This window comes from Hypomesus nipponensis, chromosome 24, assembly GCF_054491055.1.
Source record: "Hypomesus nipponensis isolate SF chromosome 24, ASM5449105v1, whole genome shotgun sequence".
Classification (NCBI taxonomy): Eukaryota; Metazoa; Chordata; class Actinopteri; order Osmeriformes; family Osmeridae; genus Hypomesus; species Hypomesus nipponensis.
This window is the reverse complement of record NC_140384.1, coordinates 10,784,533-10,806,619: the sequence shown is the minus strand read 5'-3', so window position 1 is coordinate 10,806,619 and position 22,087 is coordinate 10,784,533. Positions and strand designations below refer to the sequence as shown.

The following is a 22,087-nucleotide window of genomic DNA, read 5'->3' as shown; positions in this document are numbered from 1 at the left end:
TCTTAATTTACATTGATTGGCAGGGACAAGAGCAGACTGGACACAATCATTTCCTCGCTCTCTACGGAAGCTAACTGCCACTGCAGCATTGAGAGAGAGATGGAGAAAAAGAGGGAGGGAGGGAGGAAGGAAGGGAGAGAAGCATAGATGTTTTATCTCTTGTTGGCCTCTCTCCTCCCTGACCTCCAGAGAAGCTCGGGGGGTTGTGGTGGCAGGCTGTGCCCAGATAGGGTTAGAGGTGTTGAGTTTCTCCTCACCGCCATGACCCCCCTCTGCTGGACCTCCACCCACAGATGAAAGAGAGGATGGAGATGAAAGAGAGGATGGTCTGACTCTCCTCTTCACCTCCACCTCTCCTCCTGCCTCCCTCCCTCTCCTCCTCCCTCAACTCTCCTCCACGTCACACGCCCTGAGGAGAATTTAATAAAGTCCACACACCAAGAACAGCACAGAGGGCAGACATGAATCTATACAGGGAGGATGGAGGGAGGTAGGGATGGAGGGAAGGATGGAGGGAGGGGTGACCTTAAGAACACATCCACAAAGACCTGACACCAGGAAGCGAGATGAAACAGAGACCACACACACACACACCTCCAAGAAGTTATATTTCACACAAAAAAAGAGGTGGTTGGTTCGTTTCTAAACTAGCTGAAGCCAAAAAAAACTAAAGATCAAAGACACGTTGGTGTTTGTGTCAGCAGCCTTCCACAGTGGGACTCTATTCTGATCAGAACGTTGTGTTCATACGAGCTGCTGGGTCCTTCTGTCGTAATGCAGGACTGACACACTGGGTCTGAGAAGAGACTGTGTTCCCACAGGTGTGAGAGTCATGCACACACACTCACCTCTACAGACTCACATTCACACACACACCCCGACAGACACACATTCACACACACACACAGTCTGGCCAGCGAGACAATGACCTTGAGGGAGGAAGGGGGAGAGTGGAGGAGAGGCGAGACAAAGAATGCCGTGATGCCAAACCCAGCACACACATACAGAAAGACACACACACACTAACAGTAGTGTGTCCTCTTTCATAACTGATTAGACCCAGCAGGACGGAGGGCATCTCTTTAATGACAGACTTTCACACCCCAACACCCAAACCAGGGAGGGAGGGAGGGAGGGAGGGAGGGAGGGAGGGAGGGAGGGAGGGAGGGAGGGAGGGAGGGAGGGAGGGAGGGAGGGAGGAGGGAGGGAGGGAGGGAGGGAGGGAGGGAGGGAGGGAGGGAGGGAGGGAGGGAGGGAGGGAGGGAGGGAGGGAGGGAGGGAGGGAGGGAGGAGGGAGGAGGGAGGGAGGGAGGGAGGGAGGGAGGGTAGGGAGGGACCACAGGCTTGCTATGCTACAAGTTAACAGTGTCATTCAAAGGGGATATTGTGCTACGTCATGGTGAGGCTTCTCTATGGGGTTAAAGGGCCCTTCCTAGCTGCAGCTAGTCACTGTCATGGGGTTAAAGGGCCCTTCGCTAGCTGCAGCTAGTCACCGTCATAACAAAAGCTAACAATGTTTTCCATGCAGCGTCAAGGGAACCGAGGGAGGTGTAGATAGAGTCGTACTTGGAATTGTTTCAAGGGCTTATCTGTGCTTGATTGCTCTGGTCTGGCACAATGGAACCTGTGGGCTCTCCTGCCAAAAACATGCAAAGTAGACCCATGTGATGGAACCGCCAGACTAAAGCAAACGCTACGATGATTACAAACAGCTATGCCAGCGATGTGGCTCTTCTCAAATGCGGCTATGGATTTCTGTCAGTTCATCAACTTCTCCCAGAATGCAATTGTGCATTACTTTCACGTTTTACAAAATAAGTGGAGTGCATCAGATGAGAAACTCCCCACACCGACGACGCTCAAGATCACAGGAGTCAACGCCGTTCCATTTTTGTGGCAACGAAACCATTTCCCCCTGAATATGGGTCATTCTCTCTCTCATCCCCCTCTCTCCCCCTCCTGCTCCTCTCCTGCCTTCTTTAAATTCATGCGGTACAGCCCAGGCCACTTTACACTATTAAGCTCTCCCTGCCCCCGCCCTGCAGGCTGGCTCTGAGTGTCGAATCCGGCGACCCTGGTCGTTTGTCATGAGAGGGGAGCGAGGAGAAACAGCAAGCCCAGCATCGGAGCTTTCAGACGGGGAGACGAAGCAGCAAGGCACCTCCCTGCTCACCAGACCCAACATGTGTGTGTGTGTGTGTGTGTGTGTATCCAGAAGTGCAGTACTATGGAGTTGTGTGTGTTTGCAATACTACAGGGATGAGTGTGTTTGAGAGAGGGTGGGCTTGTGTGTGTGTGTGTGCGTGTGTGTGAGAGAGGGTGGGCTTGTGTGAGTGTGTGTGTGTGTGTGTGTGTGTGAGAGGGTGGGCTTGTGTGAGTGTGTGTGTGTGTGAGAGGGTGGGCTTGTGTGTGTGTGTGTGTGAGGGTGGGCTTGTGTGTGTGTGTGTGTGTGTGTGAGAGAGGGTGGGCTTGTGTGTGTGTGTGTGTGTGTGAGAGGGTGGGCTTGTGTGTGTGTGTGTGTGAGAGGGTGGGCTTGTGTGTGTGTGTGTGTGTGTGAGAGGGTGGGCTTGTGTGTGTGTGTGTGTGTGAGGGTGGGCTTGTGTGTGTGTGTGTGTGTGTGTGTGTGTGAGAGGGTGGGCTTGTGTGTGTGTGTGTGTGTGTGTGTGTGTGTGTGAGGGTGGGCTTGTGTGTGTGTGTGTGTGTGTGAGAGGGTGGGCTTGTGTGAGTGTGTGGACGTGACAGGATCCATCCAGGAATATTCTAAAAAGCTCCAGCAGACGTGAGCACCTCCCTAAAGGTCACAGGTCACGGAGGATCCTCTAAAACTACCACCAACCCTCTCATTACACACACACACACACACACACACACACTAACACACACTAACACACTTATTCACTCACACAGATGTGTCCTCTAACACACACACACACACACACGCACACACTCACACAAACCCACACACCCTCTCACCCACCCCGATACACACACACTCAGACTTTCATTACACGTGTCGGAGAGAGAAGGGTCAGGAGAGAGGAGGATGTAAATGCATTCTCAATCTCCTCACCTCTCCCTCCCCCTCTTCCTCACCTCTCCACATCACATCTCCTCACATGGCGAGAGGGAGGAGGGATGAGGGGGGGAGGGAACAAAGGGAGGGAGGTTAAAGTGACGGGGGACGCAGGGATGAAGAGAATTTGAAAAAACAGGGTGAGATAGAGAGAGGGAGACAGAGACATATGGGTAAAGAGAGAGAGGGAGAGAGAGAGAGAGAGAGAGAGAGAGAGGAACAGAAAACACCCGCCCTGTAGTAACACACTTGCATGTCTCTTTCTCTCTCTCCCTCCCCATGCAGATGCTGTATTGATCTGGAGCTGAAAGAGAGAGAGAGAGAGAGAGAGAGAGAGAGAGAGAGAGAGAGAGAGAGAGAGAGAGAGGCAGTGACACAGAAGGTATTACAAAAAGAAAGGCAAGGGGGAAAAGGGGAGATCGGAAAATCAATTTGCCTGCTTTAATGGGGACCAGAGCACTCTATACTGAGACGATGGAGAGAGAGAGAGACACAGAGGGAGGGAGAGAGAGAGAGACAGAGGGAGAGAGACACCCAGATCTCCGGAGCTGGAAGGGAGAGGCAGACAGAGGGAGGGAGAGAGAGAGAGAGAGAGAGACAGAGGGAGAGAGACACCCAGATCTCCGGAGCTGGAAGGGAGAGGCAGACAGAGGGAGGGAGAGAGAGAGAGAGAGACAGAGGGAGAGAGACACCCAGATCTCCAGAGCTGGAAGGGAGAGGCAGACAGAGGGAGGGAAGAAAAGAGAGACTGGCATGCCTCTTTAGGATCTAGACTACCCTCCCTCCTCCCTCCTCCCTCCTCCCTCCTCCTCCTCCTCCCTCCCCAGTCGTCGGGTCAGCATATTCTTTCTCTGCACAACCTTCACCTCTCTCTGCTGTCGTTGGCTATGCTGCCACACACACACACACACCACACATCTACACACACAGTCTTACTACACCGTCCCCTTGTGTGTGTGTGTGAAAAACCAATGAAAAGCAGCGGTTTCTAGTGCCGTCTTTGCGTGTGTCGATGGGAGGAGGAGGGGAGAGAGAGAAGAGGGAACCCTGGGACTGGTCACCAGAGAGGCTGGCCCCTCCACCCCTTTTCTCTGTCTGTCTGTCTCTCAGTCAGTCTGTCTGTCTCTCAGTCAGTCTCTGGTCTGACTGGTCACCAGAGAGACTGGCCCCTCCACCCCTTTTCTTTCCACCCCTCCACCCTCCCCTGCCGTCCACCCTCCTCTCCCTCCCTCTTCATCACCGCCATCAGACCAGGCAAGCGTGAGAGTGACCCGTGACAGACGCCAAATGTGGAGGGGAGCCCCTAACACACACACCACACACACACCACACACACACCCCTCCACAGCCGAGCCCTGGTTAACTCCAAGCATGCCAGGCAGCTGCTTCTGCTCAGAGAGACACTGAGACGATAGAGGTAGAGAGAAGAAGAGAGAGAGAGTCCAGAAGCCTGGTGACCTTCACGTTAGAAAGATCTAACCTTTTTACCATCCTATAACTGGAAATCTCCTCAAAATGTATAAGATAAATGTTTTATTCAAATTCCTGTTGCATGTAAACTTTTAAAATAAAACATAGATTGTGTATACTCCTTCAAAATTTAACTTAATTAGGCTGCATTTTTCTCGTTGGCTACTCAGTAATTTCACCTTTCAAGATAAATTGATCTGAGATATAATGGAATGTTATTTTTTGCGGCCGAGTCTGGGGCTGTTTGGATAACCTTTAAATCTCCAGTAAGCGGGTGATCTTGGTGCTCTACCAGACCCCCGTGTTACGCTCAAACACGTCCCCTGACCTTCCAATTAGAGCATAGTTCCCGGCAGCGGTAACACACTAAATCTTCCCCCGGCTGCACGTTTGGACACTCGCATAAAACCGTCGGTTGTAAAATCATTACCGGGCAGTAAAACACTGGAAAATATACAATTAAAAGAGTTTGGAGAGACAGGAAAACAATGCCTGGAGGAAAAGAATTATCTCGGCACGCAGAAAAATAAGAAAATAAAACATTTACTCAACGCGAACGATAAAATACACTCGTGAAAGCCACCGGGGAAAGGGGTTCACGGTAGCACGACCACGAGCGTGGGTTGAATGTCTTACCGTCCTTGTCAGAGGGTGGGAGTTGTGGAAACAGCCATACGAACGACCTCGAGCAGTTCAGTGCGTAGAAGCTTCCACATAAGAATCCATCTGATTCAATATTTGGAAATAACAATGCAAATATCATATCACGGGCACTGCCGATGACATATTGCAATCACAGGAACTGTGGAACTGAACAATAAAATGCCAGAGTATTGACTGTTCATGTATCTATTGACTCATTCTATGTTCATGTTGTGTCAGTGCGTGACCCTGAAGCCATTTCCAGCTAATCCTCCAGTAGGCCCGACAGATAATTAATGGAATGTTTGTTTCGAGCTACGTCGCATGCCTGCTAAGAAGTGTACCCAGCACACTAGCGCACACTGAGAAACATGTTATGGCTTCCTCCGGTCAACAGATTCAAACTAAATGTCACAAATGTAATGTCAGTGAGCCTTGGCATTTGCAGAGAGCGGTATATATTAATGGACACGTTACTTTAAATGTCGTCCGATAAGAAATCCCGGGGCGGGAAATGAACTGTCAATGATAGAGACATACATACTGCTAGTTACTGTATGCTAATTGCTAATTTAAAAGTAAATATGCAAAGCAAACCATTAGTGCAGCAATTACTGTTAATTCAGGAAAAAAAGAATACAATAACATTTCTAACTACCGCACAATCTAATTACTGGTATCATAATGGAGTATTATATCACGTTAATGACACGTCAGATAGGCTACTGACATAACAGCTTTGGGGAGAGGGGGTAAAAAAAAAAACCTCTGTGTGAACCTAATCGGCATGACGAGGGAACAACCGAGATCAAATTAAAAACTGGAACCCCTGTCTCACTTTTCAAGATGGACGCCCGGCCTGCATGCAGATTGAGAGAGCAGTGGGATGAGGACGATTCCCTCAATTAACTTCCCAGCGAGAGCGGGAGAGGTAATCCATATCTGCTACCGCCGATAGCATTCCAGCCCCGCGAGACACAAACGAAGCCAAGTTGTAAACAAATACACAGTGCGACTGAGCCACAGAGCGCCCCAAAGTTATATTTGCAACCAGAATAGCTTTCCACATCCGTAAAATTGCCATTTTTATAGCAGTAAAAATCTCTTCACTAATTCCTCTTCGTATTTTCACTAGCCCAGACCAGTGCAGGAGAAATGCTATGCTAGCCTACTTATAGCCATATCATTTTTGTTTGTGAAAGTAAGTAACACTTACTACGAACGGGTCAGTGACGTTCATCTTTATTTATTTACCACATGTATGGTTGTTATCATATTCTAATAGCTTCTTTGTTCATTGTGAGTTCATTCAAATAGGCTACGATAAGGATAAGCCTTTATGGAGGCTATTTTTTTCCTTGAAGTAGGCTGTGACGAAAACTTAGTAACAGTTTGTATGTAATAGGACTGAACGGTCTGAAGCTAGGAGCAACACGAGTACAGGCAGCTTCTCGGGTGAGCAGAATGCAAATGCTTTGTGTTTCATTCTCAGGAGGCCATTCTTAGGACCATTAAAAGAAAGAAAGAAAGAAAGAAAGAAGGAAAGAAAGAAAGAAAGAAAAAACGGCCTCAGCTGCAACCAAGGCAAGCACATCTCAATTTCCCCAGAAATTGTAGGCTACTCTCTGTTTCCTTTCATAACGCTACTCCGTACGCCATCTCTAGATAAAGGGTTAGTCCTAAATTTACTTAAAAGATATTCAAAACAAGTCACCCCCCCCCCTTCACTCCTCCCCCCCAAAATATCAAGATTTAGCGCACGGTTTAACATTTATCGATCTGGCTGAACATTACTTTTAAACGAGTGTAATTTGGGAGAGTTTGGTGCAATCTCTGTCTGCATCACGTCCCGGTGGCCCCGGTAGGTGAACGAGCCTTAAGTGCACTCGTAAATCGGATTTATGAGTTTTCTGAGACGTATCGTTGCTAATGCCTTCTCCGGACAGTTTTACAGCCACATTGTAGTGACTCCAAGTGAAAGCTCCTTTCTGATATGCATAATAAAAGTGTTGTTGGGAAGACAAAAAAAACCCTCCTCGGACAGAGTGCTTCCTTTTAAGCCGTAATATCGTGTCCGCGCAACTATCAAACCGGATTTACTACCGTTTTTCCGTTGTGGAAGTGACCCCCACTTGTGCTGTGTTGCCGTAAATATAAAACTTTATTTTGCAGTCCCATCGATAGCCTTAATGTACTACTTATTCTGTGAAGCATCCGATGTTTTATACCGTTTCGACACGTTTTTCTTAGTCTGTTTACTTCCGTTCAGTATGTGGAACAAAAACGATGAACTGACTTGGTTAGAGTTGATTAGTGTGACCGTTAAATAAACTGTACAGCAGTTCTGTATTGGAAGTAATTTAAGTGCGTGTGTTGTGAGTGTTGAAGTATAGGCCTATGTCCTTGTGCGAGAGAGAGGGGGGGGGGGAGAGAGGGAAAGAGAGAGAGGGAGAGGGAGAGGGAGAGGGAGAGGGAGAGAGAGAGGGAGAGGGAGAGAGAGAAAGCCCAGCATGGCGTGACTGGACCCCTCAGTTACATTGTTCTCCAGATGTTCTGTTCTCCAGATCTCACAAAGACTATGGGCTCCGCTTCCCATCTCCCCCTGCCGCCCCGCCTCCCCCCTGCCTCCCCTCCCGCTTTCCCCCCCGCCCCCCCAACCCTACTCTCTCCTGTCTCACCACCTGATCCACCCATCAAAGCAGGCTCACTCCAGCAGAAAACACGATCGTGTTGGTTTCCAGGATTAATACATTTCCCACCACACCTCCGCAAGCAGACCCCATCTCAGGTTTCTCTGTCTGCGCTGGCTGACTGGCTGACTGGCTGACTGACTGGTTGGCTGATGGATGGACTGACACACTGATTGGTTGGCTGGCTGGCTGGCGGACTGACTGGTGGAGGTTTATTATCAGCTTGTAACAGGCACACCAACCCAGTCCCAGGCTGGGTGAGTGGGTCTATGTGAGGGCTGTCTGGGTGTTTAATCAGCTTCACCAGGGATCGTGTTTACACCCCTCCACCTGGGGTTGTGTTTACACCTCCACCTGGGGTTGTGTTTACACCCCTCCACCTGGGGTTGTGTTTACACCTCCACCTGGGGTTGTGTTTACACCTCCACCTGGGACGGAAGGGGGTGGACAGTGTAGGGAAGTGTTAGGAAAGGTGGAGGAGTGTGAGATCTTTGGTGGAGGATGACTTAATGAACAGGAGGAATCAACCTCCCTCCTCCTCTCTGTTGACGAGGCTGGGAATCGGTGTGGAAAAACATGTTCTGAAGAGAGGCTATCTCCTGAAGAGAGGCTATCTCCTGAAGAGAGGCTATCTCCTGAAGAGAGGCTATCTCCTGAAGAGAGGCTATCTCCTGAAGAGAGGCTATCTCCTGAAGAGAGGCTATCTCCTGAAGAGAGGCTATCTCCTGAAGAGAGGCTATCTCCTGAAGAGAGGCTATCTCCTGAAGAGAGGCTATCTCCTGAAGAGAGGCTATCTCCTGAAGAGAGGCTATCTCCTGAAGAGAGGCTATCTCCTGAAGAGAGGCTATCTCTTTAGCGCTGGAGCGCGGCCAGGAGTGCCGGCAGAGCAGCCGATCGATCATGGTATCTTACGCTGCTGACATGATGTCACTTCCTCTCTCTCTGGATTCTGGAATTTCTGTTTGAAATGATCTGACAGGTGTCTTCAACTAGATTATACTGTGTGTGTGTGTGGTTAATCCATTTACATAAACACACATACACATACACACGGGTAATTTACTCCGATTACACCCAGCCTTACACATCCATTCCAACGTGCCAGTAGAGGCTGATCCCAGACTGATAATCCAGGGGAAGAGAGAACTTCCTCCCTCTACCCCTCCCTCCCGCTGCTCCTCCTCCTCCCCCTCCCTCCCGCTGCTCCTCCTCCTCCCCCTCCCTCCCGCTGCTCCTCCCTCTCCTCCTCCGTCTCCTTCTCGCTCTCCCCCTCCCTCCTTCTCCTCCTCACTCTCCTCCTCCCTCTCCTCCTCCCTCTCCTCCTCCCTCTCCTCCTCCCTCTCCCCCTCCCTCCCTCTCCTCCTCCCTCTCCCCCTCCCTCCCTCTCCTTCTCCTCCCTCTCCTCCTCCCTCTCCTCCTCCCTCTCCTTGATTTGGAAGAGTTTTACTTTTAAAATGATTTTGTGTACTTTATCTCTCAGGATCTCGCCATGGGGAAATGATTCACAACATACTGAATGTAATCTATAGAATATAAAATGTTAAATGTAATCAAATGTGTACAAGTCATACAACCCGACAATAGTATTTAAGTGTTTTTTTATATTGATTATACTTCGAAAGTTGATTCAGCCAAAACATTTATTTGTGAACTTTTCTAAAAAATAATTTGTTTGAAGAACGTCGTCAAAAAATTCAATTGCTTTTGAAAATTAGCACTGACTATGTGGCATTTATCAATTATATAATACTTATTAATAGTTTGAATACGTGATGCGTCTTTAATTTCATTCTACCAACATAAACAATATGTGAAAATAAATCTTCTTCATTAATATAATAAGCAGAAATATACAGAGAACATTTTTCAGTTTACATTGTTGAGAAAGCAGTAATAACACATTTTATATTAGATTGCGTCTAATTTGCAAAGTCACCATGACAAATATGATTTAATTGAATGTATTATGCATATTTGAATTAGAAAATCTGGTCTTATTCACATTGAGATAAAAATAAATCTAATTTCTAAGCATTTTTTAAGACCTTGACCCTGAAGGTCTGTGTTTTGGTCCACTTCAGCTACAGGCCTGTAGTAAATGTTCTGGATTATAATATGAGAGCAGTGGGCCCATTAAAACCCCAGCACAATTAAGGTGCTGCTAATTGCCAAACTGAATATTGTTGATTTCTGGTAAAAAAAAAGAAGAAAAACATCTATATAAAAGAACAAGCAAGCTTCCTATTGGCCCCTTGCTGTTCTAAACCCCTCCTCCTCCTAACCCTGGGTGGAATGTCTACGCCGTGTTCTAAGAAGCGGACAGTGTTTCTTGGGGGACGAAGGCAGAACTCAGCAGGTGAGAGGGAACTCCGGAATGCTGGAATGTTCCGTTGAGTTCTGTCTCCGTGGAGATGTGTTTCTGTGGAGTGGGTTCGGATTCCCCCCGCTCCAGGTGGGCCTTCAGGAACACACACATTGTAAACCCCACATGCTTTCAAAAATCCCATAAAACAGAACGTTTTTGTTTCGTTATTGAACCGTTTTTTCCGATTCCCATTCCTGTGCTGTAAACGAGGGGGTTCGGGAGTGATCATCGCAGATTAATGACGGATGATTTGATTTCTGTATGAAACTGTGTCCCTTTAAATCTGTGTTTCGTACACGTTTAAAGTGAGACGGCAAGACTCAGACATGGCAGACGACATCACTTCCTTTGTGCCTGACTGGCGCCTCGCTTTAGTCTCTGCCTTGGAGCTGCCATGCTGCCTCTGGCTAGAGGCAGAGAGACGCTGGGGGGGGGGGGCATAGTGAGGTCTTGGTCTTGTCCTGACCATTAGCTAGTCCTGCTTCGCCATAACCATCTGGACCGAGCACACACACACACGCAAGGACACACATGCACACACACACACACACTTGTCTGTGGTGGCTAAGCGTCAGTCAAACTCTGCAGCCACAACACTGGGCAGCACAGCAGGGTCTGCAAAGCCCAGGACTTATTACAGTCTAGTTAAAGACCTGATTATCCCAGGGGGGGGGGGGGGGCTGGGGGGGGGGGGGAGGGTCGGAGACAGGGGGGAGGGAAGGAGGCAGGGGGGAGGGAAGGAGGTAGGGTGAAGGACAGAGAAGAAAGACTAGGGGGACTAGGGACACCCTTTTACACTAACACACACTCACACACAACCTTAACAACCCTCTTTGTTCCAAAAACTCAAGTGTTTACCACTGAGCATATAATATCATACCATATTTCTTTTAATTCTTATTGTACTTGTGTCCTAAGTGCGTCTCCTGTCCCCTCCCAGCAGTACGAAGGCCTTGCTCTCATCACCTCTGCTAATACACAGGGCTTAGTCCACCTTCTTAAGACTCACTTATCTCATTAGGCTTTTCAAACTGATTAATAGGAATGGCTCAGGCCTCAAAAGAAAGGCAGGAGAGCAGTGGAGAAGGGGTGGGAGAGGAGGAGGGGTGAGAGAGGAGGAGGGGTGAGAGAGGAGGAGGGGTGGGAGAGGAGGAGGGGTGAGAGAGGAGGAGGGGTGAGAGAGGAGGAGGGGTGAGAGAGGAGGAGGGGTGAGAGAGGAGGAGGGGTGAGAGGGGAGGAGGGGTGAGAGGGGGAGGGGGGTGGTGAGAGGAAGGGTTTTGAGTCTTGGGACAGTGAGCTGATGGCTTTCTAAGCTCTTCTGTAACTGTGGGTTAATACTCCCTGGATACTCCCTGGGTTGTGGTCGAGAGAGACTCACTCCACTCACACAGATTGGGGGGGGGGGGGTAAACAAGAGGATCTGTTAAAAACAACAAGTATGTCCTGGTGTGAGAGTGTAGAGAGTGTAGAGAGTGTAGAGAGTGTAGAGAGTGTAGAGAGTGTAGAGAGAGAGAGAGAGAAAGAGAGAGAGAGAGAGATTCACACTCAGAGACGCGCACATACACCCCAAATAGGCAAACTCTACATGTACAGTTCCTCAGTTATTGCATCTGGATAGTGCTGTGTTATGCTGTACTGAAGACGTGTGTGTGTGTGGTTTCATTAGTGACGACTGCAGAACTGGGGTCAGCCGAGGTCTGCAAGGTCAGACAAAAGCAGTGGTCTGAAGACCTGCCGTCACAGACAGACAGACAGACAGGCTTTAGATCCTTGCCAAGAGGGGCAGGGGAGTGGGGTGGAGAGAGCAAGGTGAAGGGGGGGAGGGAGCAGGGTGGAGGGGGGGGGAGAGCAGGGGGGAGGTAGTGGAGGGTGAGGGAGGGGAGGGGGTTAAGTGTGTGAGTGGGCATCTCACCCCACTCTTCAGCCTCGTGATTTCTGTCCTAGAGCTCCACCTCCTCATCGTGTGTGTGTCTTTCCCACTCCTACTCCCCCCCCCCTCTGTCTCTCTCTGTCTCTCTCTCTGTCTCTCTCTCTGTCTCTCTCTCTCTCTCTCTCTCTCTCTGTCTCTCTCTCTGTCTCTCTCTCTGTCTCTCTCTCTCTGTCTCTCTCTCTGTCTCTCTCTCTCTGTCTCTCTCTCTGTCTCTCTCTCTCTCTGTCTCTCTCTCTGTCTCTCTCTCTGTCTCTCTCTCTGTCTCTCTCTCTGTCTCTCTCTCTCTGTCTCTCTCTCTGTCTCTCTCTCTCTGTCTCTCTCTCTGTCTCTCTCTGTCTCTCTCTCTGTCTCTCTCTCTGTCTCTCTCTCTGTCTCTCTCTCTGTCTCTCTCTCTGTCTCTCTTTCTCTCCGTCTCTCTCTGTGTCCATCCCTTTTGCCCTCTCTCTCTCTCCCACTCTCTCCTTCTCTCCCCCCTCTTCTCTCTCTCCACTATGGTCAGCAGACTCAGACTAGCAGACTTGGTTGTGGAGGGAGAAGGAGAGAGCAGGGGAGGGGGGAGGGAGGGAGGGAGGGGCGAGAACAATGGCAGCCTTTCAGTCTGTCTGTGAGAGAAGCCGGCAGTGTGTGTGTGTGTGTGTGTGTGTGCGTGGGTGCATGTGCGTATGCGTGCGTGTGTGTGTGACAAGGTGAGAGCTCATTCAGACTCAGGCATGGAGGACTGCTGTTTTTGGACAGGAAGTCACTAACCTCTTACCCCATACACACACACAACCTCCTCACCCTCCTCTCCCTCCTCACCCCTCAGTCTCCCTCACCCTGCTCAGTCTCTCTCACCCTCCTCTCCCTCACCCTCCTCACCCCTCAGTCTCCCTCACCCTCCTCAGTCTCCCTCACCCTCCTCACCCCTCACCCTCCTCACCCTAAACCTCCTCACCCATCAGTCTCCCTCACCCTCCTAATCCCTCAGTCTCCCTCCCCCTCCCCCACCCTGCTTCCCAATGCTCCACAGTTAAATAAGGAAACCCCAGTACATGTCAGAAGACCAGCCGACCATGACAGGAATTATCTGTGGAAAATGAGTCTGGCACAAAAAAAAGAAAAAAAAAAAAAATTATATATATATATATATATATATATATATATATATGTACATTTATATAAAACTAAATCATACTGTCAAACCGTCACATTTTCCAGACACACGGAGAACAGCGACAAATAAATTCAAATTCAATCATCGTCTCTGATCGTGGTTACAGACGCGCTGCCATCGCTTTGTGTGAACGTAATTTGACCGGGAGCGTAAATTAGTCAAATTAAGCGTGTCGTTTTTGTTATCATCCGTGAAAATAAACTAATTCTTTTTTTTTTTTCGTATTTAAACCAAAAGAATTAACTCTTTTTTTTTCTCGAAAGGTTAAAGATAATCATAGATTTGTTTTTGTGTGTGTAGATTTTTTTCTTTCTTTTCATCTGACCTCAGAAAAGCCAGTCAGCTCAACATTTTATTTAGTTATTTTTACAGCTTCACAGATCAGCACCTCAAACCCACCTCGACCCGAAAGACAGAATAAAATCATGTAAAATGTGGAGAGGGGGAGGGTGGAGGGGTGAGGAGGGGGGGGTGGAGGGAGGGGGCACAATAGCGCCTTCGTCTGGCCTGACAACGCACTCTCCTCTCTCCCCCTCTCTCCCCCCTCTCCCCCCTCTCTCCCCCCTGTCTCCCCTCTCCCCCCTGTCTCCCCCCTCTCTCTCCCTCTCCCTCCTCTCTCCCCCTCTCTCTCCTCTCTCCCCCCTCTCTCTCCTCTCTCTCCCTCTCCCCCCTTTCTCTCCCTTCTCCCCCCCCCCTCTCCCTCCCCCCTCTCTCTCCCCTCCCCCTCTCTCCCCCTCTCTCTCCCCTCTCCCCCCCTCTCTCCCTCCTCTCTCCCTTCTCCCCTCTCTCTCTCCCCCCTCTCTTTCCCTTCTCTGCATACAGCTGTTTCCAAAACTCCATCTTACAGAGCTGAAGGCGCGGCCAGTGTTTTAAGATGGTGACGGAGACACGCCCTCCTCACCCCCCATGCTGCACCGCGCGGCCAGTGTTTTAAGATGGTGACGGAGACACGCCCTCCTCACCCCCCATGCTGCCCTCCTCACCCCCCATGCTGCCCTCCTCACCCCCCATGCTGCCCTCCTCACCCCCCATGCTGCACCGCGCGGCCCCGACGGGAGCTGATAACACGTCTAGTGTCTTTTAGCTGACAAATGCTCTAACCACTAAGCTATACCCATCCTTTAGCTGTAGAAGGGAAGGGACAACTAACAGTGACTCGCAGGGCTTATGAAGAGAAACAATGGCTACATATAAATACATATATACTCTGTGTGCATATATATATATATATATATATATACATATATATATATATATATATATATATATATATATATATATATATATATATATATATATATATATATATATATATATATATATATATATATATATATATATATATATATATATATATATAGAGGTGAGTTAATAGGTTCAGATGATTTATTGCAGGTGTAGAAGATTTAATATGAATTTAGAAGATGTATTACAGGTCTAGAGTGCGGCTAGAGTCAGTTCAGGAGAACCACAAAAGTCCAGTCTACTTGTACTTCTTTCAAATAAACTTAAAGCTTAAAACTACTACAGCTTAAAACGTAGTTGAAAATACAGAAATACTACCGGACACATGAAGACAGTGATCTGCAGAACCCCAAGTTATCAAACATCTCGCCTCAGAACGGCCTTCAGCTGTACGCTGTGGGGCTGGACACGTGGCAATGAACACATTCATACTGGAGTTGTTCTAAGAACAGGCTGTGTGGTTCGTGAGAGATCAGATGGGGGCAGGCTGGAGATGCTTTGGGACGATAGCCGAGGTGCCAGACTCAACCTCGAGGTGGTTCATCTGAACACACAAACCAGCGCTGGGAAAGGCCCTGGCTGGGGCAGGGGGAGGGTGTTAGTAAAGGGAGCTGGTATGTGCCGTCTGAATCTGCTGCACACGCACAGCGGATCTCACCCCATCAGCTCACTGTGGACTGTTTGTTTACACAGTTTGCAAACAATTGTCACTTTTAAACAATGATTTTAGTGTGTAGTTGAGTTAGTATTTAGTTGGTAAAACTCTGTTACTGTCATGAAATAGCTGAATAGAAGAAAGTTAAAATCTATTTCTACGTGATGTAAAATTGAACAAAGATATATGCTATTTGTACACGATAAATGTAATACTTTTAAAAATTATATGAAGCAATAAACAGGAAACTTACATTTACATAAATAAAAAAAATAGCAAAGAAAAACTAAATGAGTAGCTGTATATGTTTCAGTGTCCCAGCGAGACAGATCTTATCCCAGCCACAGACTTCCAGGCTCTCCTCGCTGGCATTCCAGCCCGCCCCCGAGCTCTCTCACTGGGGTTCCAGTCGAGCGGCCTACCCCTCTCGTCCACAAGCCCCTGGAGGACATGCTCTCCACCGCTCCTTCCCTGCCAGCTTACACCCTCTGCCCTCGCTAGCAGGACCCCCTTCAGAAAAGGACCAAACGTGAAATGATTTTGTCACGTTTTAAAGGAGAGAGGCAGGTGTAAACAGGGAACACGGAGCAGTGTTTAAACACAGACGACTCGTTCATAGTCGCATCACAAAGCATCACTTTCACCATTTGTTTCATCTCACAAACCGGGTGCTCTCCTTCAATTTCTCTCTCCTTCTCCCCCCCTCTCTCTCTCTTTCTTTCCCTCTCTCCTCTCTGGCGCCGTGGAGATGAAAGAATGACAGAGGGAGAGGTCATTAACAGGAACTATTTAGCCCTCCATCAGAGAGAGAGAGAGAGAGGGGAGGAGAGAGAGGGAAGGAGAGGGAGAAACATAGCAAATAGACAGTCAAGTCAGAGAGAGGAGAGGGAGGAGAGGGAGGAGACTAGAGGAGAACAGACGTGCCTAGTCTACAGTACCAGTCAGCAGTCAGGATCAAATTCATTTGAACTCAATCTAAATATGCTTTAGAATTACACCATATGTGGGATTGGTAACAAAAGAAAGGATGGTACCCTCCGTGATGTTACCACAGGATGGAACAGTCTGTGTAATTGCACTTGCATGGCTTCTTGTTTCATTCTCTACAAGCATGATCGGGTTTGTAAAGCACCTCTGAGGCTGGGTCTCAGCCTTCACCGTGTGTGCGTTCGCGTGTTTGTGTGTGTGAGTGTGCGTGCACTGTCAGTTTACCCACAAAAGCAGCACATAAACACACACAGAACAACACACACACACTGTGATGGACACAGTAACCTCCTGTTGGTCAGTGTCAGGTAATGAGACTCAGTACAGGAACATCATTATGAGGCAGACGGAGGTAGAGCAAGCCCTCACACACACACACACACACAGACACACATTCATACAGAACAACACACAAGGAACAACTGACCTCTCCCCTGAGCTGCTGTGAGTGTGAGTGAGTGTGTGTGTGTGTGTGTGTGTGATTGGCTACGTGGCTGTCGCCTCGCTAGCCAACTGTACGTTCCGTATCCCTCCCAGGGTGTGTGTGACCTCTACGTGTGTGTGTGTGTGACCTCTACGTGTGTGTGTGTGTGTGTGTGTCAGGCAGGCCGTGGAGAGACTCCTGAAATATCTAATTGTATTCATTCATTTTCTGGTCCCAGAGAGGGACAGGGAGAGAGAGCTAGGGGGAGAGGGAGAGAGAGAGAGCGAGGTCAGGGCTGAAAAGGAAGACAGGAGAGACCAGCCAGCACAACAGCAGGAACAGCATATGGAGAAAGAGAAAGAACGGCAGGGATAGAGAGAGGGAGGGATAGAGGGAGGGATAGAGGGGAGGTTGAGAGAAAGGAAGAGAGAACGAGGTAGGGTAGAGAGAGAGAGCAAGAGAGAGAGAGAGAGAGGGAGAGAGATGGATATTCACCAGAGTAATTAAGTAGTTAGCAGGTTTTAGCTCCGCTACTGTAGTGTGAGATGGCTCCAACCGCTCTCCTCACTGCAGCCAAAACACAGCCCCTGCACACACAGCTCTCCCAGACAGAACACACACCTCTCAAACACAGCTCTCCCAGACAGAACACACACTTCTCAAACACAGCTCTCGCAGACAGAACACACACCTCTCAAACACAGCTCTCGCAGACAGAACACACACCTCTCAAACACAGCTCTCGCAGACAGAACACACACCTCTCAAACACAGCTCTCGCAGACAGAACACACACCTCTCAAACACAGCTCTCGCAGACAGAACACACACCTCTCAAACACAGCTCTCGCAGACAGAACACACACTTCTCAAACACAGCTCTCGCAGACAGAACACACACCTCTCAAACACAGCTCTCGCAGACAGAACACACACCTCTCAAACACAGCTCTCGCAGACAGAACACACACTTCTCAAACACAGCTCTCGCAGACAGAACACACACCTCTCAAACACAGCTCTCGCAGACAGAACACACACCTCTCAAACACAGCTCTCGCAGACAGAACACACACCTCTCAAACACAGCTCTCGCAGACAGAACACACACCTCTCAAACACAGCTCTCGCAGACAGAACACAGCCCCAAAAACAGCGCACATTCCGCTCCAGCGACGCACAGGCCCAAAATCCCCGTAAACACGCGCCCTAAACTCAGGATCCTCAAGCAGTTGTGTTAGATAGCTGGCTTTGCCCTGGTCTAACCTTCTCACTTCATCATCCTGAGGTCCTGGAGCACTCTCTCACAGTTAGTCTATAATCTCCTCTGATTTAGACGACGATCTGTTTAGAAAACACTCCGTCAAAACAACAATAGTCAATAGTAGTTTGTGTTCTTTGAAGAACTTCATTGAAGACGCTCAGTAGACTTTAGTCACAATTACTTGACGCCATATTATTAACTGGAAAGGCAATTTGTCCGTGACTAGAAATTATCCGTACAATATATTTTACTGAGTCACCGTCTACGAGAGCACGTTACCAGTGTTTGTAGTTAGCTGACTCGCCCTAAGGGCTTGGGTGTAAAAAGAACTATTAGTATCGGGGAATGACTAACGCTACTAAAGTTTTTAGGAATAACCTGTTTCTTTTCCTGGAGCTAGTGAGACGTTTACATATAGAACTCAGGAAGCAATATATTTCTCATATTTCTCATATTTTATTGAGACGCTCAACTTCAACGTAATTTAAAAATATCCCAGTTTTTGCCCTTGGGCTCGCTTCCACAGAATTCAGACTCAAATCTGAGACGAACTACGTGGGCTTTAAACTTGTTTTTAATTTCTGTAACTTTATTTTGCTTGCAGTGGAACAAAGCAAACTAGAGAGCACATCTGGAAAAAATCAAGAATAGAGAGCCGCCAGTCAACACGCGGGTAAAAAATGCGCTGCTTAATCAAAGTGTGTCTATCAGTTTAAAACATCAGATTAAGTTCAAATTTGCTTGACTTCAGTTGGACGGAGCGGCGCACCGGTGTAAACTCATGAGACCCCGGACGGTCACGACGTTTCTTATCAGCAGTATTAATCTACAGACTGGTCAGTGGCACCCTCCGGTCCCTCGTACGGTCGCCTTAACCACTAATTACCCTCAGCGAGAAGTCCTTTATTCCCCAAACTTCAGACGGAATGTACGGTTACACAGCAATGTTAGCGAGTAAAATAAAGGACTTTTTCTTAGCATAAGTATAGGGACTTCACTCAACTAAAACATAAAGTAGGCAGTTGAAGGAATGATCCTTCTAAACTCGCAGTCGTTGTAAAAGTTATTATGCAGTCAAGCTGAGCAGTGTTCGGGTTGCGTGACTGCTTAGAAGATGTAGGCTTAGAAGAGAAAAGTTCTCCCGTTTCCTCGACCTTGTCCATGGTAGTCTCTAACACACTGCACCGCGGTTTAAGAGTTGACCTTTGACACTGCAGACAACTTGAGAGGCACGAGACAACACCCACGAATAAAGTAATGAACATAATTATATATATAGTCTAAAATACACGCGACAGTCTAACAGTAGCCTATGCAGGGGAAACAACCTACTCACTTTATCGAATACCATCTGTCCTCAGCCTACAGATACAACTTCTAAATTATGAACTGCCTAATAAATCCACTAATTTGACCTCTCCGCGAGTTGACTGCATTTAACTGTTAAGTTAGGTTTAGTGTAAACTATTGGTATTTGAGGGGATAGCCTAACAATATTACAGCATAGTCGTAGAATTAAAGTAAATCACATTGGCTAATAAAATAGAATTAATGAATACATCATCAATTAAATACAATTATTATTATTATAGGCCCACATTTGCAATTAGTCTTGTTTCTGAGTTTCTCAAACGTGTGCGCTTTCTGCGAGTTCAGCCTACAGTCCCGCCGTCTCCGGCTTCGTGGATCCTGTTTCACAAGTTCAAAACTGAGAATAATATGTGCCGCGTGTTGTAATCGTTCACTATTCCAACAGTTTGCCAAAGTATGAAAACCAGGGAGCGCATGTTTGAAAATGCCGTGTTCTTATAGTGTACCCTGCTATGCATACGGAAAGAGACGGCAGGCTATATTCAAATTGACAGAATGAAAGAATGTAATTCAAACCACTCTAAAATGTATGCTACACTGTGCGCATAATTTTTCTGCATTTTGAAATGCACTTTTACAAATATCCTGAAGAGTAAGGGAAATAACAAGTTAATTTTATAACCTAGTTTAGTCTCCAACTCCCCCCAAATAGACCTACTAATGTATGTGTCTTAGTTCCTTGTATACTATCTGCCTACAGCTGTGGAAAATAACGCAATATGTACACGAACGCAGTACATTTCGTAAACTAAGCAGCTAGTTTGAATTGATTTGCCTACTATTGCACTCCTGTCAAGTGGAGTTCAGCGTACGGAGCGCTACGCGCGCCCACGGTTCACCGCGTAGCTGCCTGGACTCTGGCACTACCTCCGTCAGCATGACTATCACGGTAAACCCTGTCTGCCCCCGTTATCACGCCACTAAGTCTTCTCAAACACATAAAAGTCAGCCTATATTCGTTGCCACTTTATGGAATAAAATGTGCTTAAAAACACTTTGCAAAGAAAAGTAAAATGTCGACATAATATGACACGCTGATATGGGCCTGTTTGTCGTGCTGCTCGGGACTAATGTTGGATATTAAGAATCTGTTCCAGTCCCGCGTTAACGGACAAACTCATGCCGGGGTTCAGTTCACGAAACACGGGCGCAGAGCAGAGACCTCTCGGGATATTGGTTATCCAACATTCCACTATTTGGGCAACACGTCCGCCGGTGAAGATAATCAGAGTATAATCCAAATTATATTGGATTATTTACAAACTTCGATTTCACTTGAGTGGGGATTATTCATAGGTTTGATTACCTATTTGCTACAGTATTATGCACAGATTCAGTAGAATACATTTAATTATTACCCTTTGGAGCGATTAACATTCTATTTGTAGGAACACACTTAAGACACAACAAGTCACAGATTTTTAACAGCCATACAAGGTTTTCTGAAAAGCCCTGAGCGAAAAGAGTCCACGCGGATCTCTCTCTGCCACACTGCCCGTCTGAGTGACACCTACCTGGGGTTGGTTCGGTTCCAGAAGACGGCATAGCGGTCGGCGACCACCTTGGAGCTGGGCTCCTGGCTAAACACACACGTCCACAGCACCAAGCACACCAATAGGACCATCTCCACGTGCAGCATCACTACAGCAAACTTCACTGCGTCGGTTATTCCTCTTCAACACGGGCAGTATGCGGGATGTTTGTTAGGAGGGACACCTCAATTATAAACGTTGCTTCTCATTCACATTTGTTCGTTTTTCTGCTCTGTGGTGCTGTAAGTTAAACGTACAAAAGGGACATTAAACTGCCTCGGTGTGTCCGGGCAGTGATGGCAGGCTGGGAACGCAGAGAGCGGCCAGTGAAAATAGTAACGTCTTGAAATTGACCGTTAATTTGAGTCTGTGAAGTTATGAAATTACAGTGTCACTGCGTGTTGCTCTTTTTCGGGTTCACGGTCCCGTGGTAGACTACCGGGGGTCCATGGGACGTCGGATTAGACTCCGCTCGGATGCGTACAGTGACTTGTAGAAAAATAAAGAAATATTATCCGAGAGAAATCTACAAACGGCGAGATAGGTACAGCAGTGAGGCGCAGACTCACTGTGTTGAAGCTGCTCTTTAACAGCCGCTGTGCTCTCCTTGCGCTCGAGCGGAGCTTTGACTGTCCATCAGAGCTGAAATCAACAGCGCGAGGGTTAAGTCCAAGTCTAAAGAACGGAGAGACAGCCGTGCACGTGCACAATGTCGTCCAGTAGCGCACGTCAGATGTCCACCTTTTTCTCGAGCAACTTTTAGATGCGGTACACAGCGCCCAGGCAGAGGAGTCGTATTTCGTTACGCCGTCTCGCGGCTCCGTGCGCGGACTGACCGAAGAGGCTCGTGTCCCTTCTCAGCGATGTCTTGACGGTGTCACGGGGGAGGTGGGGAGGAGTCCTGCTGGCTCGAGAACGGAAAGGCTTTCTCGTGCACTGTGTGACAGTAGAGGTGCTTGTTTACACCGAACCCAAATACCAGCATTCCTCAGAAGGCTGTCCTCTTATGCGCGTTACCGAAAGAGAAAATATATGATCGCCGTCCATTTGCGTTGTCTCTCCGGTGTTTGGATTGAACGGGACGTGCTGGAAGGTGAGACCAACGGCAGTTCAACGGCGAGTGGATTCAGTTACAGCCGACCGGGGATGGTCCCATTGGTTTGAAATTTGAATGCGCGTCACACTAACGAAGTCGGATCCCTCCCATTCAAACCGGTCTGATTCAATTACCGTGAGGAACGGCTCAAAGCATCGTTTTCACCGGGAGCAGATGCCCGGGAGCAGAT

At 48.0% G+C, this 22,087-nt stretch overlaps 1 protein-coding gene across 1 annotated transcript in view; it reads right to left on the bottom strand.

Annotated features, from left to right (window-relative positions):
• Window positions 1-21,638, bottom strand: part of efna5b (ephrin-A5b) — a 63,653-nt gene extending 42,015 nt beyond the window's left edge. The window contains exon 1 of the mRNA XM_084690761.1: window positions 20,784-21,638. Coding sequence (XP_084546887.1) covers window positions 20,784-20,908 — 125 coding nt within the window. The 5' untranslated portion in view covers window positions 20,909-21,638. The remainder of the gene's footprint in view (window positions 1-20,783) is intronic.
• Window positions 21,639-22,087: the final 449 nt, after the last annotated feature.